We start from the raw sequence: 27,773 nt of genomic DNA, 5'->3' as shown, positions 1-27,773 counted from the left end.
TTGCCAGGGGAAGGCGAAGCGCTAACAAAGCCTGGTCCCGCCCCACCTCTCCTGTCCCTTGAGGCCAAAGCTGGTACCGCCTTTCCCCGCCCAAGTTCTGCGGCTTTCCCCAGCCCCCGCCCAGGGTGTGTGGGCCTCCATCTGTCCTCACATCTCCTTCCGCCTGAGGCCAGGTGCGAGGTGAGGCCTCGTCCCGACAGCCCGTTTGAGAACTAGCCTCAGGTAGCAACCCCTAGGGGAAGAAGAGGGAGGGAAGCGCCCCAAGCGCCCCGAGGGCTGTGCGGGTCTGAGGGAAGAGTCCTGCCCTTGGGCTCACCTGGATTCTGAATCCCTCCTTGTTCACCGAGCAAGAGGAGGGGGCTGTGATCTTTAAGAGAATATGATCTTGGGAGATTACTGCTCTGTACCCAAGCTATGTGTATATTTTGTACCCAGGGCTACTATTTTATGATTTCTTACACAGACGATGGTGATTTGAAAACCGAACGGAATCTAGGATCAGAGACCCCTACTGACTAGCCAAACCACTTTTTTTTTTTTTTTCCCTACCTGTGGGGGGATTGTCATGAGGATTAGTGGACATGAGTAGCACTATAAAAAACTGCTATCAATCATTCATTTTCCTAATGTCTATTGATCAGTGACTATATTCTAGGCTAGGCTATTCCTATAGTGAGCAGAAACTGTCCCTACCTTCAAGTATATAGTCTAATGGGGGTGGCAGATGTTCATTAAAAATCGCACAAATAATGTAATTAGAGCTGAGACGAGTGCTGCCCAGGAGAGAGGCAGGTAAGTGGTGCTCTGAGAAGGTGTAATGGGACTGACCTGAGATCTAAGAACCTGTGAAAAAGTGGGGAGTTAATTCCAAGCAAGGGGAACCATGTGTCCCAAACCCACTACCTTCTATTCCAAGCCCTGACTAGTGTATACGATTGCCTGGTCCTTGTTTCCAAGAGCTGTTTGTAGAAACTGCCTCTGAGATTCTGGTGTCTGGAGCCTTTCATTCATGTAACTGTGGCCTTTCGTTAATAGAATTGAAGCTCTACTTAGCCCACACCAATAAAACCAAATGAGCAATTCCAGAAACAAATCTATATTCCACGTTTGATAAGTCCTATATTCTTCAGCACCCAGCACATATGTGTTGACCTGCCATTGCACACTGGGTGGCATGTATGCTTCAGAAAAAAAGGAAACCCATTGAATTTTAGAGTTGTGGGGCCTGGAATAAATAATTGAGTAAGGTCTACCATACTGAGAGCTTTAGGAGTGGAAAAGAACTTTGTAGAACGTTAGAATCATGGAACATTAAGATAGAATGGACCTTTCCTCACTTATCTGATGTGAACAAATGGTCTCTATTGCTCAAAGGCAGAAAAGTTGGGCTTTGGTGCCTCTTCAACCTGAGGAGACTATGATTCTAAGTCTCTGTGGCTCAAAAGTACATGGAACTCCTGAGAGTCAAATGAAACATGGAAGGAGAATTTGACCTGCCCCTCCTTCAGTGTCCTCCATTTCTACTACCATCTACCCAGTCACGCACACTTGAAAAGTGGGGTCACCCTATACTCTTCTCTCCTCCTCCTCCTACACTGGTTCCCAAGTCCTTAACTTCTGCCTCTCTTATCCCTCCCCATTGTAACTGCTAAAAGGCAATGATGCTCTCAAGAGTTGTTGCTAAATGTGCCACCATATTCTTTTAACCAACCTCCCTGCCTGGAGCTTCACTCCACTTCCTTCAGCCCATCTACACAGCTGTTGATCCTTCAATATGTGTTTCAGAGTTCAAGAAAGAGTAAGAAATCATATACAAATTTAACAGCGTTCAACATTAAGAGTTTTTAGCTATAATGGGATTGGACTAATGGAAGATTGGCTAGTTAAGATGTAAGGAGAGATCTGAAGTATACAGTAATCACAAATATAAGGAGCAACCGCTACCCTCGAGATAGATTGCCCAAGAAAGAGCTGACCTCCCAAGAGCTTGTCAAAGAGAGTGTGGCCACAACTCACTGAATGGTAGAAAAATTGATGAGGTGCCAGACAGGCAAAAATCCACAGTCTAGGACACTGAAGAAGTCATTTACGAAAAGAATATGACCATGGGTGAATATTGTTCTCTGCCCAAACTTAGTGGGAGCACTCTACTACAAAGCTTCCGAAGAGAGGTGCCAGGGGAAGCTGCTAGGCATTGGGCCCTGCTAGCTGCCATGCATTGTGGCAGTCAGACATGCATGAGATCACATCCTGTAGGAACCAGAGGCTGGAGAAGCTGTGCACTACAGGATTGCATCACTGGAGAAACTTCATGCTCCTGACGCCTAGCAAGTGGAGCATATGGAAACTGCAAGAGAAACACTTTCTTCCTCCAGTATCCCTCCAGTGTCAAACTCTACCAGCAGAGTTTGACACGGCAGATAACAAAGGAAAAATATTTAAAGAACCCGGTTCAGTTTTTGCTGAGAAGCAATGGAGGGTGAATTTGGAGCTGAGAGGCAATAAATTGGTAACAGGCATACCAAACTAACACCCAAATCTGATTGTGTGACCCTAGTGCTTAAATCCTCTAGTGTCTCTCTATTGCCTTCAAGATAAAGTTCTAAAGCCGTAGCAAAGCTTACCAGGCCTTTTATATTCTGTACTTGGTCTATAGTTCCAGGCCTAGACGCAACCACTCCACCTCTGCCCACCCTAATCCTCCATAATTACTCACAGTTCCCTTAATTCACTACATTCTCTGATACTTCCATACCTTTGTCTAAGGAGTCCTAGCCATTAAAAAAAAAAAAAATCCTTCCTTGCTCTTATCAGTAAATAGGTGCTTACTGAGTATCTACTCTATACCTGGCACTATCGTGGGAATTGACAATACAACAATGAACAAACCAGGCTTCCGAAGTCTCTGTTCAAATGCCATTACTCTTTGGGAAGAATTTTCTGATGACTTTCTCCTACCTGTAAATGTTAGATGTCTTACCTAGAAGATTCTGTTTTCCTATATCTAGTGCAGACTTTTTAACACTTATCATACCCTATTTTAGTCACTTATTTTCCTAACAATCTCTTCTACTGCCCATGAGCTCTCTGAGGGCAGGGTGTATGACTCATTTATTTCTGTATCGCAGTATTCAGCACTAGTCCTGATCCATAAAGTTTCATTGGATTATTAGCTCAGGATCACATAATCAGTCAAATACAGGCCTAGGACAAGAATCCTTGTCTCCTGTCTAATAGCCGAGAATGCCTCTTCACTAGAGCTTTCTCTGCTCTATGGGTGTTATACCTCACCCTGCTGTGAAGGACAGTGTTTTTCTGTTGGAAAAGACAAGTGCAATGTTGAACATCATCATGAATAACAAAAGAAACAGAAAAAAAAATAGATCCCTATCTTATATGGAAAACTGTGGTGCATTCCCTCAGAGCTGTCACATATTTTGAGTTTCTAAATCATAGTAATGCTATAATGAAATGGGAGGTAGGGAAGACAAGGAAAAGTATGAACGTGATGTTGGGGGTATTCTGACAACTTCATTCCGAAAAAATGAAGGCTGATAAACTTATGACAGATGGTGTTAAAGTGACCCCAGTTTTGTACACCGATCCCCAAATTAGAAGACGTGTCATGCAACTTTAGAGAGCACAGTTAATGTAGCAGTCTGTAAAGGGTGTCCTGGGCTTGCGGACCGTGATATGAACCTGAGGGATTTAAAATATTAGCATGGCTAGTTTAAGATAAATCAAAAGACATACCTGTTCACCTGTTAAATGATAAATATGTGGAACTCATAACTTCCAAGAGATGGTATTAGCATGATATATAAGCAATTTTGATAAATTTGCTGATAACAAAGCCAAAAACTACTGCTCAAAAAAATGGACAAGGTCGGGTAGGACAGCTCTTAGCAATATTGCTGTTGGCATCCAAATGCTAAATTGGCTTGACCGTGGGTCAAGCCCAGGATGGAAAAATATTCAGATTTCTGTGAAATAAAGTTGGAGAGGCAAAGCTAATTAATATGAATAAGTTGAATTGTGGAGAACTTGGAAGTCAGACATGGCATCATTTTGACAAGAAAAGAAATGAAGATCCACTAAAGATTTTTGAGAGTGATGTGATGAGTGGTTAAGACATTTTATGTGGGAAAACTAAGCCTGAGTTTCCTGCCATTGGGAAAATGATTATAATATTAGAAATTACCTACAAATAGGGTGTTGTAAAGATTAAATGAGATCATGAATGAACAATGACTGCTCTTAGGCCCTTCTTATGCTGGGCATCCTTTCATTCTTTGCAACTGGGTGTAATGTAGTTAGACAATTACCATATCACCAGGACAAAAAAATTAGGACATACTCTGACAAATAATTTTTGTTCCACTTCAACGTTCTAAAAATGTACTTTTCATGATACAAATGGGAATATCTTGGATATTTCAGTGATTTAGGGGGACAGCAGGACATAATATTTGAGACTAGGTTTGTCCTAGAGAAAATCCATAATGTGTAAGTGCATTATTTAGAGAGAGGGAGGGAGTATAGTATGGAAAGAGCAGTGACGTAGCCCCAGATTCTTGCTTCAGCTCCAACATAAAACTGTTACCTTGTGCCAATGCACTCCACCTTTTTGTACATCAGTTCTCTCATCTGTAAACGGAAAATAGTGTAAGTCAAATTGAACTCCTTCCTTTTTTTTAAAGGTGCTCCTTTTTGTTTTCTTGACAGTTTTCTAAAACTCATCAGGGACTGAAGTAGGGAATGAAAGAGAAGGAGGATAAATCAAAAATGGCCATAATGGGGGCACCTGGGTGATTTAGTTGGTTAAGCGTCTGACTTCAGCTTAGGTCATGATCTCATGGTTCCTGAGTTAGAGCCCCATGTAAGGCTCTGCACTGACAGCACAAGCCTCCTTCGGATTCTCTGTTGTCCCCTGCCTCTCTGCCCCTCCCCCACTAGTTCTCTCCCTCTTTCTCTCTCAAAAATAAACATTTTTTTTAAATGGCCATGATAGACAAGGCAACTGAGAAAGTAAGTTTCAGGTGCTTTTATGGGAAAGAGGAACTGATAGGAAAGGGTAGCTGGTAGATAGGACTGCAGTGTGGTTGAGAGTCTACAACTGGAGATTTGGGAAGCATTGGGGTAGAGCTCTGGTTGCAGCCACAAAAATCAGCCTGACCTCCAGCTAGAATACAGGAGGGTACAGCAGCTCCAGATTCCAACTGTGACAACTTTAAAAAATCTAGAGAAAATAGTTTTGAAAACATTGTAAAGACAGCAGAGGGCTTTAGAAGCAATGAGGACTAGATTGATTAAAATTCCAGGAGAGTGTGGAGCCCTTCCAAGGTGAGCTGAAGATCACAAGCCATTTTTTCCCCTGGAGCTATTTGCCAACTCTGGCTGTGGACTGAGGATTGTGCTTGACCCTTTGCAGAGAGACTATCCTGGGGGGAAAGTGAAACTGATAAGGCTTTTGTTAGTCAAACACCAGTGGCACAACAGACTAGAAACTTTAGTTTTTACATGTCTGGTATATAATTTAAAAAGTACTGGGTATGCAAAGAAGCATGAAAATGTGTTTAGATACACTGAGGTAGGCAAAGGATGGCTGTGTGAATTCATTCTGACATCTCACTCAGGTAGGTAATGACTTCATGTACTGAGAGTAGGGACAGTAATAGTTGGGTGGGATGCAGCCTTGAGGGGAAAGTCGTCCACTGGAAATTAAACAAAAAATAGAATTATAGTGATGGAGAACGCACAAATCAAGCAAGGTGGAAGCAGGAGTGAAGCAGTTCCAGAGTAGAAGTGAGGCATGGTTGGAGTGTAATGCACTCACTGATATTGTAAAGATTATCATGCTGTTACTGCTTTATAAAATAAGAATAGATTAGTAATAGATTAGAACTTTTCTGTTCTTTCAAATGCACTCAGCTGATCTCAATCTTAGAATCACATGGCCATCTTAAAATTTGTTCGTGCTATGGTGTTTTATAAGTGTCAGAAATCTTAAAGACCCCTCCTCTAACAACCCAGCAAGCAACGTCAATTCTCATGAGGGAATCCCAGCTCCTATTTATAAAACTAGTGTAAGGTTACACTGCCTTAGAATGCTTCCTCAGTAAGGGAGGTTCTGCCAGTGATTAGCCAGATGTTCCTACTTTCTTCCCTTGGCTCCTGTTTTCTTTAGAAAGTCCCAGGTGTCTTTGGCCCATGGAATATTCTGTGAATTCTATTTCCCTGCAATCAAAAGAAATCTATCCACTTTGCTAATTTGTCCCAAACTTTCTTGCTGGCTTCTAATACTCTAGGTGAGTAATTTAAACTAGGAGCTAATTTTTCCTTTAACAACCACTATTTTTACAGTTTGTTTTCTAATGGACATTCTTTTTAAGTTATAGAAATCTCAGGTTTTACTAGAAATCAATCGCAATAGTTACCAGAATTTCTTCTGTAACACATAATCTTAAAACATTGAAACTTAAACATTGAAAGAAAACTTAAAAGTTTTTCTACAGAAGTGCTTGCACTTCCTCAACCTTTTTCAAGTGACAGCACACAAAGAAATAAATGGAAGGCACACACTGAGGTAAACTGGAGGGTACTGGGAGGTTTTTATGGAGCTTATACAAAAATTCAGTGCATTTTTTATTACATAACTATAATAAAAAGTAAAATACAAAGTAACAGTAAAGATATAACTGTTTAATTTGAATAAAACTCCCAAATAAACATTTGAAAACTTTATAAAGAGAAGTCAAGTTTGTTTTCTTATCATGAGTTTGCTTTATATCAAGTTTTGTGTTGAAATGAATACATGAGGTTCCTGACAAAAATCTTTTAATGATGTTTTCTTTGAATTCTTACAGTTAACATCAGTGGAAAAGTTTGCTTCACATATGGCTTTTAGCAAATAGTAGAAGGGTATTTATTGATTTTTCTGCAGTTGACAGAAACTCCTTTCTCACTCTTAACCAGAACCTGGATCGTTTACCTTCTTTCTTTTTTTCATTGAAATTCTCATGATAACATGAATAGATTTCTAATGCACTTGAACTTTTTCATATCATTTATTTCCAAATAATGTGACACTTAACAGATGTTTTGCTGCTAGTCTCTTTAGGATTGAAGCTAGAGTATCAGTATCATGTAACTTCACATTTCCTTTCAATCTGCAAGGATTGTTAGTATACTTATTTTCAGACACTCCTTGAGATTTTGATTAAATTCATTCTGGTGCTCAAAAATGTCAAGCAGGCCAGTTTTCTGAAGACAATAATCTCTCTTCAACAACTCTGCAGCAAAGATCATTGACTTTTTTTTTTTCCAATTTTTCTTTTAGCTCCTAATCTCCAGAGAAAAAGCTTTTCCTTTGATAGTTACCTTGGTAGGAAACAGCAGTTTCTTCACATAAGCTGAAAACAGACGGAACCAGAATGGCTTGGATTTTATTAGTAACATACTTTAATGTGGAATTCACATTTACAGGGGAAGTATAGACAAGAGCTCATTGTGAACAAAATAATGTCTTACTTGCATTACAGGCACGGAGAACATGGAGAGCAGATAGAGTGTAAAGCCTGCCCACCTTCCTGTCATCACAGATTTCCCACCGGTATAGGAACGGCTGTGCTTGCATAATCTAGAACATCTGATTTGTTTTAAAGTACTTAGTTACTACTCCATGTACATCGCCCTGAGTAGTTTTGGTACTTTTTGGCAAAACAATACTTTTCCAAGCATTCCTCTCCAGGGATTCTAACTAGTGCTATTAACTGAATGCAGTTACTTAACAACTGCAGATTCACCACTCTGCAAGGAAATGCTTTGATTCATTAGTCTTGTACAGAATGTCATCAATGAATCTTCTAATAGTATTATTCCAGAATAGCATTTATATCTTTCCTTGGCTTCATTTGATCCCAAACATGTGGTCATTTCCCAGGCAGGTTGGTAAAATGAGTAATTCTACAACTGTGAGAGACATGTTGGCTTTATTTCTTAATTATGGGACCTTTTATTTAGCATCTTGGATCCAATCTGATGTAAACTACTATTGTAAATACTGTTGTAAAGTTTTCTAAAAATAGTGGTTTTCAAAGTGTGATTTCAGGGACTTCAGAGGAGCCTTGAGACTTTGGGGAGTAGGAGTCCATGAAATTAAAACTTTTTGTAATAATATTAATACACGATATGCTTTCTTCACTCTTTTTCTTAAGAGCGTACAGTGTTTTTCAGAAGCTACATGATGTGTGATACTATAACAGATCGAGTACAAAGCAGATATGAGAATCTGGCTATCGTCCATTAAGCCAGACATGAAGAGATTTGCAAAAAATGTAAAACAATGCCACTCTTCTCACTATGGGGTTTTTTGTTTGTGGAAGGTATAGTTATTTTTCATTAAAATGTTACTTACGTTGATATGTAAAGGGTTTATTTTTATTTTAAAACTAATATTTAAATTTTTTGTTTTAATTTCTAAAATGATAAATATTGATAGATAAAACCCATATTAACAAAAGCTCTTTGGGGTCCTCAGTAACTTTTAAGGGATCCTGAGACCAGAGACTTTAAGAATTGGTCTCTTAAGATATTGTCTGGGTAATGTATTTTCTGCTAAGTCCCTGGCATAATTTGTCTGGCACCATTTTCTTCATTTGATAACTTTTCCATGAAAATAAGATACTTAGATAGACAAAAAATGATCAGGGTAAAACAAATCTAAATTTTAAATAACACTAAAAATAATAGATATTAGGGGCTCCTGAGTTGCTCAGTCAGTTGCGCATCACACTCTTGATTTTGGCTCAGGTCATGATCCCAGGGTCGTGGAATCCAGCCCCGTGTTGGGCTCTGCCCTGGGTGTGGAGCCAGCTTAAGAGTCTCTCTCTCTTCCTCTGCCCCTCTCCCCTGCTCATGCTCTCTCTCTCTAAAATTAAAAAAAAAAAAATAGTAATAGGTATAAATAAAAATGATTAATATTTAATTTTAAATTTTACTTTATGGTAGGAAAATAAAAAATATATTTCAAGTATTAAGGCGACTACAAGTCTTTTGACCATAACAAATCAATTTGCAAAGAAAATAAGGTCCATTTTCTTATAAGTATTTTTAAATAAATCACAAAATTTTTTAAAACTGAGCATTTGATAAGTAAAGTGGGAATTTTGAAAATACTATTATTTAATAATCAGAGTGTTAGATTTCTAAAAATATAAACGATTACTTATAATCAAATGGAGTTAAAATAGTTTGAAAACTATTTTTTGTAAGATATTAAAAAGATTCAAACCCCTCAACTAAACAAATTATTTTCCATTATTATTTGTTTTTATAAATATTGTTTTTTATTTCTATAACAAATGTCATTATAAAATTTCATTATCAGATTTTGAATATTTTACATCAAAAGCCAAGAATAAATAACTATACAAATCAAGTCAAAATTTCAAAAAATGAATAAGTGATGATGATAATGATGAGGCATATGTACCTTCTTTGTTGGGGAAAAAAATGTGAAAAATAAGAGCAAATTAAATCAAAGGAAGACCTAAGTATTTGAAACATATGCACAAACGATTATCACTAATAACAAATACATTACAATTAAGCAATGTTTATCAGACTTATGGAGATGGTTCTAACATGATGGTTAAAGTGGAAAACCCTATACAATCATCTCCTCTGGCAGGTGCTGCACATAAAACCTTAAGCACAAAAACAATAATTACTGGAATATGGAAGTTTACTGACTGAGCCAAACAGTATCCACATATAATTTCAACCGTTATAAGTAGGTGAATGGTTGTAAAATGGTTGTAAATTTTGTATCACTATAAAAAGTTTACAACCATCGATCTCTCCTGGAGACACCTGTAGCCCATTCTGCTTTGGCCACTTGTGGAAAACTCAGCTATAGAGATCTGTAAAAGATAGAATGGGGTGAAATGGTAAAATGTGTATTACAATACTATCTGATGATTCTCAAGTTTTCTAGGAAGGCCTATGGCATAGTAGGACGCAAGATGAACCTTAGGGGTGTGTAGAGTTTGAATAGATGGAAAAAAAGAGAGCACTTCAAGTAAGCCAGCCAGAATTAGCAAAATACTGAGGAAAATAGAAAAGCAAGATAGAGTTCTACTAACAATGGATGAACAAGTGCTAACCTTCAGATATATAATCTCTTGGAAATATGCCAGAGTAGACTACGTGTTGGAAATTTGTGTTGGTAAACATTAGTAGAAAAATTCTAGTTTAAAATTGTGTATAAATCATAGAGAACCTTGAAAGTCAGGATATGATTGCCATTTTGTGAGCAGGGCTCTCTGACCTATTAACAGCAGCGTAGAATATAGATGTGGACATGCTGGACACACAGACTAGACCAGAGAATGACCTGAGACAGGGATGCCAGTTAGGAAGTGCACAGCAGGTGGTGAGGGGCTGAACCAGAATAAAAGGAGTAGAAATAGAGAGCAAGGGAAGATTTGGAGACATATTTCAGAGGAAGCATCAATGGGATTTAGTGAGAGATTTTTGAAAAATCTGGTCTGATAATTTCTGTATTTTAATGGCTACACTTAAGACCATTTCTTTTTATTGTGATTACGGATATACTGTATATGGATTCTTTGCTATCATGTCGTTTATCCTTTATCCATTTTTCCTATGCTTTCTTCATTCCATTCTTGCCTTCTTGTGGGTTGATGAAGCTTCTCCCCAGGGCTTGGAGGTCAAATGACTGAGAAAATAGTGGCATGATGTTCAGAAACAAATTTAGGAATGGGACTTAGTTGGGAGATGGAGAGTGACTTTTAGTAGAGATGTGTCCTGGAGATAGTAGGAAGTGAGGTCAGGGATGGACAGACAAGTATAATCAATGCCATTTTGTGGTAGATGGAGCCATGAGAGGATGTGAGTTCTCCAAGAAGGACAGAAAGACAGGAGCTCAGGGTGCTGAAGACTGAGTTTTGGGAAGATTGAAAACTTGTCTGTCACCAGGAAGGAGGAAAAAAGTTATGGTGACAGAGGAGGAGTGCTGACGAAAATAGAAAGACAAGAATGGTATACGCCATCAAAGGAAGAGAAAACCTCAAGAAGGAAAGGACAGTCATGTTTAACAGGCATCTCCCACATCAGACTGTGTGTGTTCAAATCCTGCTTCTGTCTCTTAAGAGCTACATGTCCTTTCAAAAGTTTTATTTCTCCTTAGTTTCATCACCTGTGGAATGGTGATAATATAATCTACCTCATAGGGATATTTTGAGGATTAAGTGAGAATATGTATACAGAATACTTAACATAGTATCTGGCATAGACCAGAAGTTAATAGGTATAATTGATGACTTTTAAGGGAAAAATGGGGTGGTGAGAGCAGAAAGAATTGCAAGAGGTTATAAAAGGAGTAAGCATTCCGAAAAGACTGTAGATATGGAGAACTCACTAGAGATTGGCCAAAAATGGAGAGAGATCTCGGAATATTCTTAGAAGAAGCAATGGGGTAAAGGCTTTGCTTAAATTTACTCTGGAATGACCAAGGGCTGTCATTCTTACTGTTATCATGGAAGCCTGGTTAATTAGGGTTCGACCATCTTTTCATTTACATGATGCCATTTTAATCTTTAGAATAGAAATCAAACAATTGCACACCTAAAATATCCTGTCAAAATAAATACAAATAGGCAAAAGTACAGCCTCTTTGAAGGAACAGTATGGCACTTCCTGAGAAAACCAAAAATTGAATTTCCATCTGATCCAGCGACCCCACTTCTGGGTATATACCAAAAGAATTAAAAGCAGGGACTTGAACAGGTGTTTGTATACTTAGTTCATCACAGCATTACTCACAATAGCCAAAAGACAAAAACAACCCAAATGTTCAACAACAGGTTGAACACACACACACACACACACACACGCACAATGGAATATTAACACTCTACAACATGGATGAAACTTGAGGACATTATGCTAAGTGAAACAAGCCAAATACAAAAGAACAAATGTTGTGTGATTCTACTTATATGAAGTACTTAGGGTAGTCAAATTCATAAATAAAGAAAGCAGAATGGTGGTTGCCAGGTGTTAAGGGGAGAGGGAAATGGAGAATTATTGTATAATGGGTACGGAGTTTTAAGTTTTGGAAGATGAAAAAATCCTGGAGATGGATGGTGGTGATGGTTGCACAACAGTGTGAATGCATTTCATGCCTCTGAACCATACACTCAAAAATGGTTACAGTGGTAAATTTTGTCATGTGTGCTTAACCCAATTTTATACATATATTCAGACAATATGAGAAAATAAGGCACTGCCCTTTCCTAGATAAAATGGATTGAAAAGTTATCAGAAACAAATGTAATGGTAACTTTTAAATTATGAAATATTTCATACATATAAAATAAAATGCATGACATAAATATAGGATTAAAGCTAATGAAACAAACATCTATGCAGCCACCATCCAATTTAAAATATAGACTATCACTAATGGTGTTGGTATCTCTGTTGCATCTCCCTGACGACCTTCTCTCCCTCCCCAAAAGAGAAAACTCAAAGTTGGAATCTGTGTTTGTCATCCCTTGCTATTTGTTGTAATATTATGACATATATATGTAACCCTAAACAACAGATTTCCTTTCCATCCAGCATTCACCCCTGATGGTATCTGTAGCATACTCACTGAGAACTGTGCCATCTTCTCAATGAATTGAAGCTTTTATCATTATGAGCTGACCCTCCTTGTTCCTAATAATGCATTTTGCCTTTAAGTTTCCTGTCTGGTATGAACATTTCTTTTGGTTTTATTTGCCTATTTATCCATGTAGCCTCTCACCTTCAGTTGTTTTGTGTCCTTATGTCTTTTCAGATGTGCCCAAATTTGGATTTTTGAAAAATCTGGTCTGATAATTTTAATGGCCACACTTAAGGCCATTTCTTTTTGTTTTGATTATGGATATACTGTATATGGGTTCTTTTCTATCATGTTGTTTACCCATTTTTCCTATGCTTTCCCTACTCCTTTCTCGGCTTCTTGTGGGTTGATCAAGTTGTTTTGTTGCTATTGTTTTGTTTTTTTTTTTAATTTTTTTTAATGTTTATTCTCGAGAGAGAGACAGACAGAGACAGAGTACAAGTGGGGGAGGGGCAGAGAGCGAGGGAGACACAGAATCCGAAGCAGGCTCTAGGCTCTGAACTGTCAGTGCAGAGCCTGATGCGGGGCTGGAACTCACAAACTGTGAGGTCATGACCTGAGCCGAAGTCTGAAGCTCAACCTACTAAGCCACCCAGGCGCCCCATTGTTGCTATTGTTTTTAATTCCTTTTCTCCTTTCTACTAGTTTGGTGTTTATATTATTTTCATAGTAATTACTCTTGAAATGTTGCTATGCATACTTGAGTTTTTACAAAGTCTAAAATTAATCAAATCTTTCTACTCTTCCAAATAAAAGAACATACAGTGAATGATAATGGAGTACTACCAACCTGAGGCCACTTTAGTTTCTTGTCTTGGGACTTCCCAACAGGGTCGGAGGTATAAATCTACAACTAATGAAACAGGGCGCTGTCGAAAAAAACCACCAGACGCCGAATAGAAGTGAGGCAAGATTTTATTCACAGCCGGGCCAAACCTGATCTCCTGATCTTAAGGAGAAAAGTGCAGAGAATGGCCCTGAACAAAGGTAGCAGTGAGCTTATATGGATTTTAGCAAGTCAGAATACGTCATTATTTAGCTAACCAATTACAATTTACAACATTTCATGGTAACCAATTATATTGTGACACACAGACATTAGTTTTGGCGGGAACCTATCAATTTAAAGTTCTTTGTCTTAAGAGGGTTTAAAATGACCAATCATAGTTAGACACCTAAGATACCGTGGGGCAGTGAGTTCGTGACTTTTTACATGTTGGTCTTGCCTAGGCCAGATCTTGGTAGAAGGGGTGGGGGAGCGTTTTGCAACCTAAGTTATCTATTTAGCAAGCCGGTTAAGTTACAGAAGCGAGATAGGGTGGTTAGTAATTTCCAATAACCCTAATAGGGAACTACAAAAGCTTTTATCTCAATTATTCATGAAAGGTGAGGTTAAGCCGAACTTACATACAATAAGCTTTCTGCTATCTTATAAGTTGACCTATTACACTAAGACCTAGTTTGTGGCAACAAACTGGTGGGAGACTAGCTTGCCCCCAACAAGAAGCAACAATGGAGACACATTTCAGTGTTTCCGCCCCCTGCCAGCCGGCAGACTATTTCCACCGTTTATGTTGAGGGTGTGTGAACATGGGAGGGTATCAGGTTTGTGGGGTGGGCGTAAGATAGTCCTTTGGTTCAGTTGTTCACTTTTTGTGGGCCTAAGACCTGATTTGTTTGCAACTTGCCTGGTCATTTGTCTGAGAGTTTCAAGTTTTGGGCATCTACATTTGCATCTTACCTTCTTCATTTGCTTACCAGTTTGGTTTCTGCTTTACTCATTTTATTTGGCACTTGAGGATATCCCTTGCTTTCTTCCATGTCAGCAAGGCAATCTGAAAGGTGTGTTTTCTGGGATTTGTCCAACATGTATGTGTTTTGAAGGGGCGGGGGGCTTTGTTTTGCTTTTTCTTTTTAAAGGTTTATTTATGTAAGTAATCTTTACACCCAACGTGGGGCTCAAACTCACCGCCCTGAGATCATGAGTTGCAAGTTCCTCCAACTGAGCCAGCCAGGCACCCAATGTGGGACTTTTTGGATTATCTTGTCTCTTTTTCTCTGCTAACAGCAGACAAAATCTTTTAATCTGCTGTTTGTGTACCATCTATGGATTTTTATGTTTTGTTTCAATTTGTCCTGGAACTTTTTGAATGAAATGTACAAGTTTTGTCTGTTACAATTAGAAAAGATAAATACATGCAGATGTAGGGAGAGATGTTCACCAGAGAGCTGTTTAATGATTATTTTTATTTGGAAATAGCCTAGTATCAAATAATATTCACAGAGTAAATTTTGCTACAACTTATCCTGCCATAAGAGTTGTATGTGTGTGACGTGGAAGATGTTCATGATATGCTGTTGTGCACGACCCCATTTTTATTTATACAAACATACATGTATTTATATTGAAAACATTCTGGAAGATGTCCAATATTTTGGTGTGACATCATTAGGGGATATTTTTGCTTACTTCTTGCTGACCTTTACTTTTTAAATGAAGACGAATTGTGCGGTTTTTAAGTAGAGGACGTAATTATTTACAAGAACACAAAGCAGCGGTTAGTAGCCCATTTTCTAACTTCGGAGTTGTGTAACAATGGAATGTATATACCTTGTGGGGTAATGAACTCCCCAGGATGGAGAATATCAAACAGAAGCTGGGTGACCTCTGGTCCAGGATTCCTGTCATTTTATGATTCAAAGATTCTCAATTAATTTATTTATCTTTCCCCTGCCATTAGGTCAACCAATCAATGCCTCAGACAGATAAGCAAATATGCATCCCCCCGGAGCTGCCGGAATTGCTGAAGCAATTCACCAAAGCCGCCATTCGGACCCAGCCACAGGATCTCATCCAGTGGGCGGCTGAGTACGTACTCCTTCTCACCTCAGCCCCAGGTTCCCATTGGAGGTGGAGGAGGGGTGGTCGTCCGGAAAACTGAGGAGGGTGTCAGGACTGCAGACTGGGAATCAGGACTGATTAGCATAATCTTTGTGATGTTCAACTCTCGAATTGCTTTGATGCTTTAAAATCCACACCGCAAGAAAACACACCGGGCGGGGGTGGGTTGCCCTCCCCTAAGCGACCCAGACTGAGCGACAGGCCGCCAAAGCACTCGGCCAAGTGTCCTGGGGCGATCAGCAGGAGTAGAGTCCCACAGCTCGGCGGCACACTTCCCAGGGCGGTCCCTGCACCCCTCCCCCGTCCCAGAGGACACAGGCGCCTGGAGCCCCGCAGCAGCCGCGCCTGCAGTCAGTCCCTGGTCTAAACCAGGGCCGGGTCTCTGGTCTCACCACTAGAGAGCAGCAACGCGCCTCGGGGAGCGAGGCGATGTGGCCGCAGGCCGGGCAGCGCGCGCTCAGTCCACGCTGGTCCACCTCTGCGGTTGCGCTTTCTTGAGACCCGTTCCTCTGCGGCCGTTCAGCCCCGTTCTTGCCCCAGCCGGACATTCTGTACCTTGTCTTCGGGGAAATCGTTATTTTCTTTAGTGTTTCTCGGAGCTAATTTGTTCCCTCAACGTGAAGATGTCCACCCAGTGCACGCTGCACTGAGGAGCAAGGAGGCGAAACGGGGTGCCGAGGGCCGGAGGAGCGCGGGCCTGGCTGAAAACACCGTGCCTCTAGCTCAGGGCCCGTTTTCGGGAGCGACCCCCGGAGGCTGCTGGGTGGAAGGAGCTCACGCCGCGGTAGCCAGCCGCTGGCCCGGATTGCAACAGCTTTGCGCAGAAAGCCTCTCAGCTATGGAATTGCTTCTTAGACAGACATGCCCTCTCGAAACTGGGGATCTGGGGCTTGAGGCAGGGGGTGGGAGCTTACCAGACCTCCTGGACCATTTTCAGGCTAGTTTTACTGCTTAATGCTGACCTCCTCAGCAGCGTTTCAGGGGGAAAAGGGGAGTCGGAGAGGCTTGTGGAGCCTCGCCGGTCGGCTGGGGGAAGGGAGAAAGTCTTCAGCATGAGGCGTACTGAGCAGGTGGGAAGATGTGGGCACCTCGAGAAGGTGCACAGTGTTATCTGAGTGGAGCCTCAGTCTCTGAGTCGGTGCACTCCCGCTCCCGCTCCGGGTTTGGGTCAGGATGAAGCTTTCACAGATGGAAGGAAAATAAGCCAGTGGTGCTCGTAAAAGGGAACATAATGGGGTTGCTTTGCTAGTAACGAACACTGTTTAGTTTTCCATTCTAAATTTTATATATTCTCTCTCAGACTGAACTTTGGCATCAGAAGACTAATTTCTTTTGGCATACTCAGACAGACTTTGTTTTATACAATACAATAGTTTAAAGCCCCATTTTATTATGCTGCTGCTTTGTAACAAGGAAAATGACATTTCTTGCGATTGTCCCTGACATTTATGGGAGAAAACATTCCACTGTTGTAGCCAGCTTGCTCCCATTTTGTATCGTGTGCTATAAATTTTTTAAGTATCCGTGAAGAATCAGTTTGTAGTTTAACTGCAGTGAAAAAGGAGAGCGTGACCTGAGAGCACTCTCCATCTATTCAGACCTGAAAAGCACTTATCAGATGGTTTTATGTGACTTACAAGCCCATGGCACTTTAGGAACCCCATAAAGTATTTCCAAGACAAAATATGTCTTAATTTTGTGCTTAATTCATCACAAGCAAGCATCTCCCTACATACGTGCTCTCAGTGAAGAAATCATCTCCTGGACATCAGCAGGACATAAACTTGTCTCATGGTATGTGTGACCACACGAATTGGTCATAGATGCGAATAACCCTGCAACTGTTGGTTGCAAAAGAAGCTAAATGACCCACAGGGTACTAAATCCGGGAGTACAGCCTCATTTCCACATTCTCTAAATAACTTGGCCAGAAAGTCCAAAGACACTGCTGCTGAGTCTCACTCTCTATCTGCACAGTCACTTCTGTCAAATGAGGTGCCATGTTTCTGTCTCTCCCATTTATGCCACCCAAGTTTCTCTAGTCCACTCCTGTTGTCAGTCTGAACCCACGTGTACCCCAACACTGCACACTGTAAAAGGCGTCCAGACAGTATTTCTTCTGCCCTCTCTGCTGTTGACGTCTGAGGGGTACCTGGAAGGTATTGTTTTAGGCCTTGTAGCTTTAGCTCTGCATTGGTCTGTGGCATAGGGACAGGCAGTGTTTCATTCCCATCATTGTATGGCTTGACCCTAAAATGGGCTTCTACAAAATTCCCTCTGCATTCTTTTTATACTACCCGGATTTGGGGAAAAAATAGTGAAAATATTTATTCATGAAAACTAAACCAGAGAGAGGCAGAGGCATGTGATCCAGGGATAATTACTAACAAGGCTTTTGAAGGAGACAGTCCCTTCCCGACAGCATTGGTGACCCGTGTGTCAACTGCTTATGTCCATGCCTGCTGCAGGCAGCCCTTTTTATCTGAAGCCAGTTTTGAAACAGGACTCAGCATTTTTTTCACCTTGCATCAAAACAAAGTCCACGCCACAAAACATCTATGAGCAGGCAAGTTTTTATGAAAAATTTTGAGGGAAGGTAGAGAACAGTTTTACTTCACACACCCCACATAAGGTGGTCTTGACCCTCTGTGGCTTGTCTTCTCACCTGAGCCTCCCTTAGTGCCCTGCCAACCTTCTCTCCCTTCCTCCTTTAAGCCCAAGCCTCACCACCTCCAGCTGGAGACCTTTCCTGGATCACCCCTAGAGCGGCTTCCTCTCCTCCTCTTTCTTATACAGGTCACTTTAGTGCTCTTCCAGCTTTTTTCTGAGAGCCATATCCCTACACCCTACCTAATATCACCTTTTAGTATGTCAATAGCCATTTTTCTGAAAATAAAGATTTTATGTTTGAAAGACAGTCCTCTAGGTAACTGGGATTCTTCCTCCATAAAAGAGAGAGGTGGATTTAAAATAACAGTGACCTTTTCCTCTCTATTATATATATATGTGTGTGTGTGTGTGTGTGTGTGTGTGTGTGGTGTTATATATACATATATAAATAATGTGTATAATACGTATAGTCTATGTACATATGTATGTATATGTGCATATGTGTATATACATATCATATATAATTATATGTAGTATGTGTAATGTATATGATAGGAGAGAGAAACAAATTACTGTTATATATTATATTACATATATATTATATGCATATCTATTATATAGAACACATATATATCTCCTATTATATATGTGTGTGTGTGTGTGTGTATGTATATGTGTGTGCGTGCACACACATGTGTATATAAAACACTTAGGAGGGGTGACTGGGGAAAAAACCCAGGCTCAAGATGCTTCAGGGAATTCCATACCAAAATTTTTATTGATCATTCCTCATCCTTAGAGAGAAGCAAATCTTTTTACTCCCTAAGTGTTCTTTATACCTTGAGGGGAAAGTAACATATTCAGGCTTTCCCTGTACATTGATGTAATGAAACAAAGTGTCTGGCATTATAGAAGCTCCTAACAAATGCTCTTTCTCCATCCCCTCCCCTCAAGAAAAGGGGAAGGGGATTCTCAAAGCAACCAGAGGCCACTGGCATATAGGATGTTCTCCCCACCCACCTAACTTTTTTTCTTGTAGTTATTTTGGGGCTATGTCTCGTGGAGAGATTCCTCCAGTGAGAGAGCGGTCTGAGCGAGTGGCTTTGTCTAACTGGGCAGAGCTTACACCTGAGCTGCTAAAGATCCTGCATTCTCGGGTAAGGGCTGCACCCCAGCATCAAGGGGGAGGATGGGCAATGCTGAGTCCAGGTGGGTAAAAACAAAAGCTCACCATCCTCTGTCCAGTCAGCTGGCCACTCAGTATCATGAAATTCACTAAAGATGCCTTGGAAGTGAATCTTCTCTTGGGGAAATAAGAATGATAATGAAATAGACCGTAAGCTGAGTTATCAGTGGAGTCATCCCAGGTTTCCCTGAAGCTGGCAGAATGTCCAGGGGCTCAGTTAAATACTAATCCCTTCACCCCAGAGGAGTGCAGATCCAGAGTCCCTTGACAATGTCTGCCTTACTCATCAAGATCATAATATGATGCCGGTCACAGTTTGGAGAGGAGCGTGATTTAGTTCCCCAGTTATCTCAGGTGCAGACATAACCTAGCTTTTGGAGAAAATCCTGGCTCTCTTCACAGCCACATAATTCTGGGAACTTCCCAATGAGTGGATGAGGAAGGTCTGACTTGACAAAGCTGCAGCTTGGCCAGTTCTCAGGCAATAATGTTTAGCACCACCAAACTCCACTTTAAAATCCAGGACAGAGATGATTGCGGTGATTCAGGAATGACAGCCAACTGCCTTGCTCCCAGAGGCTTAGCATTTCACTAGAGTGAGAGGGGCAGGGAAGGTGCAGTAGTACTTTGTTGGGGCATCTGTAGCCTTCTTACATCATTGGCCAACAACTGGCCATTTGTTCCCTTCCTCCTCTTAACCATCAAGCACCTTATGCAACAGATGTGACAGAGATCTGACATGCCTGGGACCAAGTAATATTAGGCATCCAGACCACAGACCCCATAATATTCTTGGGAAAGTGTGAGGGTTGCATGGGAAGTCTAGTGCAAAGATGTCCATAGACCCTAGGAGCAAGAGACTTAATATCTAGTTTTTATTTCCTCACTGATCAGTGGTCTCAGACAAGTCTTCTGCCCCTTGGTGTTTCATTTTCAGGCTATCCTATCTGCCAAACTAGGGACAAACTAGGGATGAAATGGCAGACAATAAAAGCATCAGAAAAAAACAAAAATGTAATAAGTGTATTATTTCCCTATGATTTTCACATCTAGAGTTAAAATGATTGAATTATACCTCAGCATGCTTTCCACTCCACTGAATGTTTCTCTACCCTACAAAGAGAACTGCCAGGGTCCTCCCCTGACCACCACCCCCTACCAAACCCTTTGCTGTGTGCTGGGAGAACATGGGCTTTGCTGTGCATTGTCCCTCGGGCATCCTCTCATCCTGTCCCTCACTCTCTGTCTTGTGTCCATGCCCTGGCCTGCAGATTGCTGGCAGACTGATCATCCATGTAGATGAGCTGGCCCAGATATGGAAGGTGCTGAGTCTCCCAACAGATCTGTTTAACAGTGTGATGAACGTGGGCCGCTTCACGGAGGAGATTGAGTGGCTGAAGTTTTTAGCCCTTGCTTGCAGTTCTCTTGGAGTTGTAAGTGAGCTTTACTGCTTTTTTGTTCCTTACGGGAAAAGCTCTGTCTGAGCCTGGAAGAGCAGTGGTTCTGCACACAGGGTCAGTCTCCTGGGCTGAGGATGAGCATACCTCTTTTGTCTACTTCTCCTCCTCTCTGAGTTAGGTCTTTCCTCTGCTCATCAGCCAGAAGCAGGGGGAAGGAGGAGAGAGGGGAAAACTGTCATCAGACCCTGGGGAGAGGTTACTAGAATGTGGATTTTGGATTATTTGTGAATTTCAGACATTGCACTCAGATTTATTTCTGTCACCACTCCACCCATATTCCTAAAGATAACCAAGAGCCAGCTGTAGATTTGCTTATACTTGGGTTTCAGATACCTAGAAGATATACCAATAGAGACTTTTAAAAAGATGTACAGCCTTATAGAAACTACTATCTGATAAGCTTAACTGTATATAAAAATCAGAGATGAGAGAGCAGGAAAGGAGATATGAGGCTATTTCCAGACTTATAGTCTTGACATCATCATGGATGCAGGATGCTCATACAAATTCAGGCCTTTTCCAAATTTGACTTGATTTACAATTGGAAATGGAATATTTCTGTTTTAAAGAAAAAGATACTGCACACAGTTCATATATATATATATATATATATTTAGGTATCAGATGTGGACTCACTCTTGTTAAACACTCTTGTTATAATAGCTTAAATGAAAATGAATCTGGGGGCACCTCGGTGGCTCACTCGGTTAAGCGTCTGACTTTGGCTCAGGTCATGATCTCGTGGTTCATGTGTTCCAGCCCTGCATCAGGCTCTGTGCTGACAGCTCAGAGCCTGGAGCCTGCTTCAGATTCTGTGTCTCCCTTTTTCTCTGCTCCTCCCCCATTTGCACTCTATCTCTGTCTCTCAAAAACGAATAAATGTTAAAAAAAATAATAAAAATAAATAAAACGAATCAGAAACATGGTTTTTTAAAAATCCCTGGAATACATGCAAGTTTGGAAGTTAATGAGAAAATCATTGCCTCCACCAAAAGCAAATGGTACACAGAGGTAGTTTGAATCAGTCAACAAATCTAAACACCATCTTATTCTTTGTTCTTGAATATGCTTGGGATATGTATCTGACATTTTTGTTTCTGACAAAAGTTACGAGAAATACTACATAGTTCAACTATTCCTATGGGTTTCCCCTGCAACTTTCATTACAATCATTTCTTTTTTATAATTTTTTTTAATGTGTATTTTTGAGAGAGACTGAGAGACAGAGTGTGAGTGGGGGAGGAGTAGAGAGAGAGGGAGACAGAGAATCTGAAGCAGGCTCCAGGCTCTGAGCTGTCAGCACAGAGCCTGACCTTGGGCTCAAACCCACAGACTGTGAGATCACGACCTGAACTGAAGTTGGACACTTAACCGACTGAGCAACCTAGGTGCCCCATCATTATAACCATTTCTTCAGAGACAAGGTGAGGAGAGGCCATTCATTCATGGTTTTTTGTCTCATTGTCCTAATAATAACATTATATAATGAATAAATTGCTCTCCTCCGAAGAGGAGAGGAAAATGCAGCCAGAGTAGATGTTTTGCCTGTCATCACTATCACACTTCTGTGGAAATAGCCCCAAAGATTGGGGGAAATCCAGAAGGGAAAATTAAAAATTGACACATTTTATTAAATTCTCATAGGGTCACAAATGTATTCATACTACTTGCAGAAGTGTTTGGGGTGAGGAGACGGGAACATACTGTATTTTATCTGTAGTTCGTTATTTTTTCAATGTTTATTTATTTATTTTGAGAGAGAGAGACAGAGAGGGGGGAGAGGCAGAGAGAGAAACCCAAGCAGGCCCCATACTGTCACTGTAGAGCCCAATTCGGGACTGGATCTCATGAACTGAGGGATCATGACTTGAGCCAAAACCAAGAGTTGGCCGCTTAACCGACTGAGCCACCTGGGAACCCCTGTCTGTAGTTAATTCTGATTTTCCTGGTCTACCCTACCCACAAAGGGTTGAGTAAGAAAATAAGTAGATTCTGGGGCGCCTGGGTGGCGCAGTCGGTTAAGCGTCCGACTTCAGCCAGGTCACGATCTCGCGGTCCGTGAGTTCGAGCCCCGCGTCAGGCTCTGGGCTGATGGCTCGGAGCCTGGAGCCTGTTTCCGATTCTGTGTCTCCCTCTCTCTCTGCCCCTCCCCCGTTCATGCTCTGTCTCTCTCTGTCCCAAAAATAAATAAAAAACGTTGAAAAAAAATTTTTTTAAAAGAAAATAAGTAGATTCGATCTAGTCCAGGAATTTTAGTCTGATGCAGTAACTGAAACAGCTTTGAGGTAAAGGCCCAGCCTCTCAGATTTCTTCACACCATCCCACTCTTCAAGATGGCAGCAAAGTGCATAATAGGGAGAGTGGCTTCAGGACTGCAAAGCCACCAAAGAAAGGGGTTCCCACATCCCTTGGTGAAGTGTGTGAGTCCTTTCCTTGTCCACATACCTCACAGAAACCAAGAGTAACTATGGAAAGCTAAATTCCATTCCTCCCTCTGCTTAGCTCACAGCACAGCTGCTTAGGTTTACTTTGATATGTCTGCCTCCAAGCTGGGGAGGGGAAACCATGAGGGGAATTGTATCTTTCTACCTCCTTCTAAAATGAGGAGGTTGAATTAGATGTTCCATGAAGTTCTTTCATCTTTAACATTCTGTGATTCTATTCCCCCTTCTCTGCTTCCACTGAGATACCCTCAGGCCTGGCTTTGGATAACAGTGGGCTCCTCCAATACTGAGAGGTCCTGAGGTATCTGTGCCCCTCCTCATCCCAAGATCATAGAACACCTAGAGGTGAAGTCAGCCTAAAGGGCTAATCTGTAAATAAAAGGTGCTCTGTGAATCCAGGAATAGGCCCATTTTACCCATTTTTTTCATGCTGGACTATTGCTAGGAACTTAAAAGTGGAGGTAGGAGCCATCAGTCTGGTGGAGGCTTTGCATTCTAGTTAAGTCATAAATCCTTAGAGGCAAGCCCAGGAATTTCCTCCTTCCTTTGCCAATTCACCAGCCAGCCATGATCTTGGTGCCATTTAGAAAAACCACTTCCCTCCATACAGTCTACTGGCAGGAATTTTAGATAGCAGGTACTTTCTTGAGCTCTCTGGCTCTACACTCATGATTCAAAAGACTGTGGCACGCAGACTTATATTCCTCTTCTCTCTCAGCACTCCTTCCGTTAGACTAGCATATATTACCTCCTGTTCCACTGAGACTGGTTATAGAAAAGGAAGATCATGTAATTGTGTTCACTGGAAGGAAGGACATATTTTGTTAGCAAATGATTCACTTTCTGAGCCTTTCACCTCTGGGTTTGAAAATGAGTCTCAGAAGATGCTTATAAAGGCTCTCTTTATGAAGTAGAGCCCCACATGACCAAAAAAATCTTATGCAACAGAAGGCAGATCCCTGTTTATGTTAGATTTATTTAAGTTTTCCAAAAAGCTCTTGTCCAGAGAATTCTTTACCCATTCATCCATGTATTAAATCTTTTAGAATATTTTAAAATCTTATGAAGACAATAGAGCTTAAAGGTTTGTGTTTGAGTGATCAGCAAAAGATACTATTTAGAGTAGAAAGCACCTGCATTAGCTTGTAGAAGCTGCCAGAACGAAGTACCACAGACTGGGCGGCTTAAACACCAGGAATTTATTGTCTCACAGTCCTGGAGGCTGGAAGTCTGAGATCAAGGTGTCTGAGGCCACTCCCCTTGGCTTGTAAATAGCCCTTGTCTCCCTGTTTCTTCATATGGCTGTCCCTCTGGGTATGCATATATCTGGTGTCTCTATGTCCTAATCTCCTCTTCTTATAAGGACAGCAGTCCTATTGGGTTAGGGCCCACTCTGATGACTTAATTTTAACTTAATTACCTCTTTAAAGGCCCCATCTCCAAATATAGTCACATTCTGAGGTCCTGGGGTTAGGGCTTCAATACATGAATTTTGGATGAACACAGTTCAGCCCTTAACAGCACCCCCACCTGGATGAGTCTGCAGAACAAAGGCAGTAGGGGATTCTTTTTTTATTTTATTTATTTAAAGAGAAGCAGAGAGGATGAGCCCTGAATGGAGATCATAGAGTCCCCAAACCCCTTTGACGTCCTGTCACGTACATGTCCCTCCCTCTCCCTGACAGCCTCTTACCCAGCCTTTTGTCTGCCTGCCTCTCACCCTCCTTTCTGGAAGTGCCTGGCCCTCTGCCACATACAGCACTTCACAGGATTTCCAGGTGAGGACTCCCGAGGGCAGGGGAGAGTCAATGAAAATGGCCTACTGCAAACCAAAATTTCTTTGACATAATGTGGCTTATCATTTTAAAATTCATGTGCATTGATGCTTCTGTTTCATAAAATGGCAATGTTTGTAAATGCAGAGAAACAAAATGTAAATATTAAATCAATTAAAATTAATAGTTAATGCAAAAAATGTTTAAATCACTTGTCACTGTTAGGAAGATGGCCAAGTTTACTCAGCATCCCCATATACCTCCTGACATACCCATTTACACCCCTGGGTAACACACACCAGTTAAAGAACCATTATTGAGACTTCCATTATATTCAGGGGGAGGAAGGGAACAGAACAGCTAATAGCAATTGCAAAGAAAGAACTGTGCTGGCCAGCCTTTGGGGAGATAGTGCAGCTGCCTTTTCTTTCACCCAGGCACACCCAGTTCACCACTCCAGACTCATTTTTCACTGATCCCTGGAAGGTGTTTAAGGATAATCTGCACATCATCTGTTTTGGTAAACCATCAAGACATATATGCTGACCTATCTTTGCTAATTCAGAACTAAACAATCCTTTCTTCGAATCACTTCTTTCCTTTATCCCACAATTTCACTTTTTCACTTGTGAAATTTATATAAACAGTAGGTTTATTTAAAGACACAGGTAAAACCTCAGTTCTGAACATGATCTTTTAAATGGTCAAGTTTCATTGTAAGCAGTGTTTGCTTCTGTACCATAAACCCTCTGGAATCCATCATCTACTTAATTTTTCCCCAGCAACAACAAGGTGAATGTTATGTCATATAAAATACTAGGTGTTTTGGGGCACCTGGGTGGCTCAGTCAGTTAAGTGCTCGACTCTTGATTATGGCGCAGGTCATGATCCCAGGGTTGTGGGATCGAGCCCTGTGTCAGGCATCATGCAGAGTGTAGAGCCTGCTTGGGATTCTCTCCCTTCCTCTCCTTCTATCTCTACCCTGCTTGCATGCATGCACACTCTCTCTCACTCTTTCTCAAAAAATAAAAAATAAATAAAATAAAATACTAGGTGTTCTGGGGCGCCTAGGTGGCTCAGTCGGTTGAGCATCCGACTTCGGCTCAGGTCATGATCTCAGAGTTCGTGGTTCGAGCCCCGCATCGGGCTCTGTGCTGACAGCTTGGAGCCTGGAGCCTGCTTCTAATTCTGTGTCTCCCTCTCTCTCTCCACCTCCCCTGCTCACGCTGTCTCTGTCTCTCAAAAATAAATAAATGTAAAAAAAAAAAAATACTAGGTGTTCTGATTAGATGGATCTACGTGTTTTGGAAGACGTGGTTTTAATGTTCAGTGTCACTTTTCCTGTATCCGGGACTCCTATCTTCCCAGGGACTCACCTTCTCCTCCCTCCTTGCCCCTACTGTGGCATTGTTCCACAGACTGCTGGAGCATATAAACTAGACTAATTACCTCAGCTCTTTAGAGGTAAGATTGGAGAGCAATAAGAATAATTTTAATTTTTTATAATATAAAAATTGTGAGGTTATTCTGATTAAAGTAATAAATATCGTAAAGTATTGAGCAGTTCATAAACTTAGTCCCTCGAGAGTATCCCTCCAACAAAGAAAGGAAAGGAAAAAAAGAAAGACACCCAGGATATCAATATTTTTTAGATCGAATTAAATGACATTTGGGGGTAAAAAATATTTAAGCTTTCCAGAGTATTACATCATTCTGATTTCATTTTATGAGAGCAATATTTTTGTTTTCTTTCTGGCTTCTAAACTCATCTTAGGAATTTAATTTGGAATAGTGACTTTTTTTCTCATTTTATCTTATGGCTTTATAGACCATTGCCAAAACTCTCAAGATAGTGTGCGAAGTGTTATCATCTGACCATGACTGTGGACCTCCCCGGATCCCATTTAGCACGTTCCAGTTTCTGTACACATATATTGCCGAAGTGGATGGGGAGATCTCTGCCTCACACGTCAGCCGAATGCTGAACTACATTGAACAGGAAGTGTAAGTAACTGTTACACATTGAAGGGGAAAGACTACGAATAAAACAAACATAGCAGGCCAAGATATAGGGAAGTTACTACATTATACTGCCCTGGGAACAGAGAAATGTTGTGAAGAACAAGAAATAAGGACCCAAAAGCAAAGGGGAAAGGGCAAAAAGAATGGCATAGGACAGTGATTCTGGTGAGGGGTTGGAAATGCTACTTCTCAGGCTGTTGCCTAAAATACCCAGTCACAAACTCAGGGGCAGGGCCCAGGCATCTGTGTCTTAGCAAGCCCCCCAGATGATTCTGGCTCACACTCAGATTTGACGAGTAGGGTAGGAGTGGAGGAGAAGGAGGAGCAGGGGGCCAAGAGGTCAGAGAAAAAGAGGGTGATAAGGGCAGAAGCCACAGCAGATTTCACTTGGAGTGAGAGAGTTAATATATTGTCTTTCTTAAGATTGATTGTTAAATGAACTAACCCCAGATATATATTTTTCCCAAACAGAATTGGTCCTGATGGTTTAATCAAGGTCAACGACTTTACCCAAAACCCCAGGGTTCGGCTGGAGTAAAAGCAGTTTTGGCAATTTTAAAGGAAGATACAGAGATGATTGAGCTTCAGAATGACTGAATCCCACGTGCCATCCAATGTCAATTTTCTTGTACAACTGGTACACACTAATAAACAATTAGGCAAACATGCGAAACCAGAAA

At 41.1% G+C, this 27,773-nt stretch overlaps 1 protein-coding gene across 2 annotated transcripts; it reads left to right on the top strand.

The window, feature by feature from the left end:
• LOC125921031 (ropporin-1) lies at positions 1 to 27,773 on the top strand. Of its 2 annotated transcripts, none has more exons than XM_049628320.1 (6): positions 1 to 180; positions 15,436 to 15,563; positions 19,246 to 19,363; positions 20,664 to 20,825; positions 26,900 to 27,075; positions 27,565 to 27,773. In XM_049628320.1, exons 2-6 carry the CDS (start codon positions 15,448 to 15,450, stop codon positions 27,629 to 27,631), a joined length of 639 nt encoding a protein of 212 aa, XP_049484277.1. In that variant the 5' UTR covers positions 1 to 180; positions 15,436 to 15,447; the 3' UTR covers positions 27,632 to 27,773. The 2 variants fall into 2 exon arrangements, with proteins under 2 accessions (XP_049484277.1, XP_049484276.1); XM_049628319.1 differs by having other exon boundaries at positions 1 to 222.

Source organism: Panthera uncia, chromosome C2 (assembly GCF_023721935.1).
Source record: "Panthera uncia isolate 11264 chromosome C2, Puncia_PCG_1.0, whole genome shotgun sequence".
NCBI lineage: Eukaryota > Metazoa > Chordata > Mammalia > Carnivora > Felidae > Panthera > Panthera uncia.
The sequence above is the reverse complement of the archived record's forward strand: the minus strand, read 5'-3'. Positions and strand labels throughout refer to the sequence as shown.

Bases quoted from the DNA above. Each gene is read 5' to 3' on its own strand.
- LOC125921031 (XM_049628320.1), top strand. From the start codon at position 15,448: ATGCCTCAGACAGATAAGCAAATATGCATCCCCCCGGAGCTGCCGGAA. The intron at 15,564-19,245 runs GTACGTACTCCT...TTTTTCTTGTAG, and splicing joins CTCATCCAGTGGGCGGCTGA to TTATTTTGGGGCTATGTCTC. The intron at 27,076-27,564 runs GTAAGTAACTGT...TTTCCCAAACAG, and splicing joins AACTACATTGAACAGGAAGT to AATTGGTCCTGATGGTTTAA.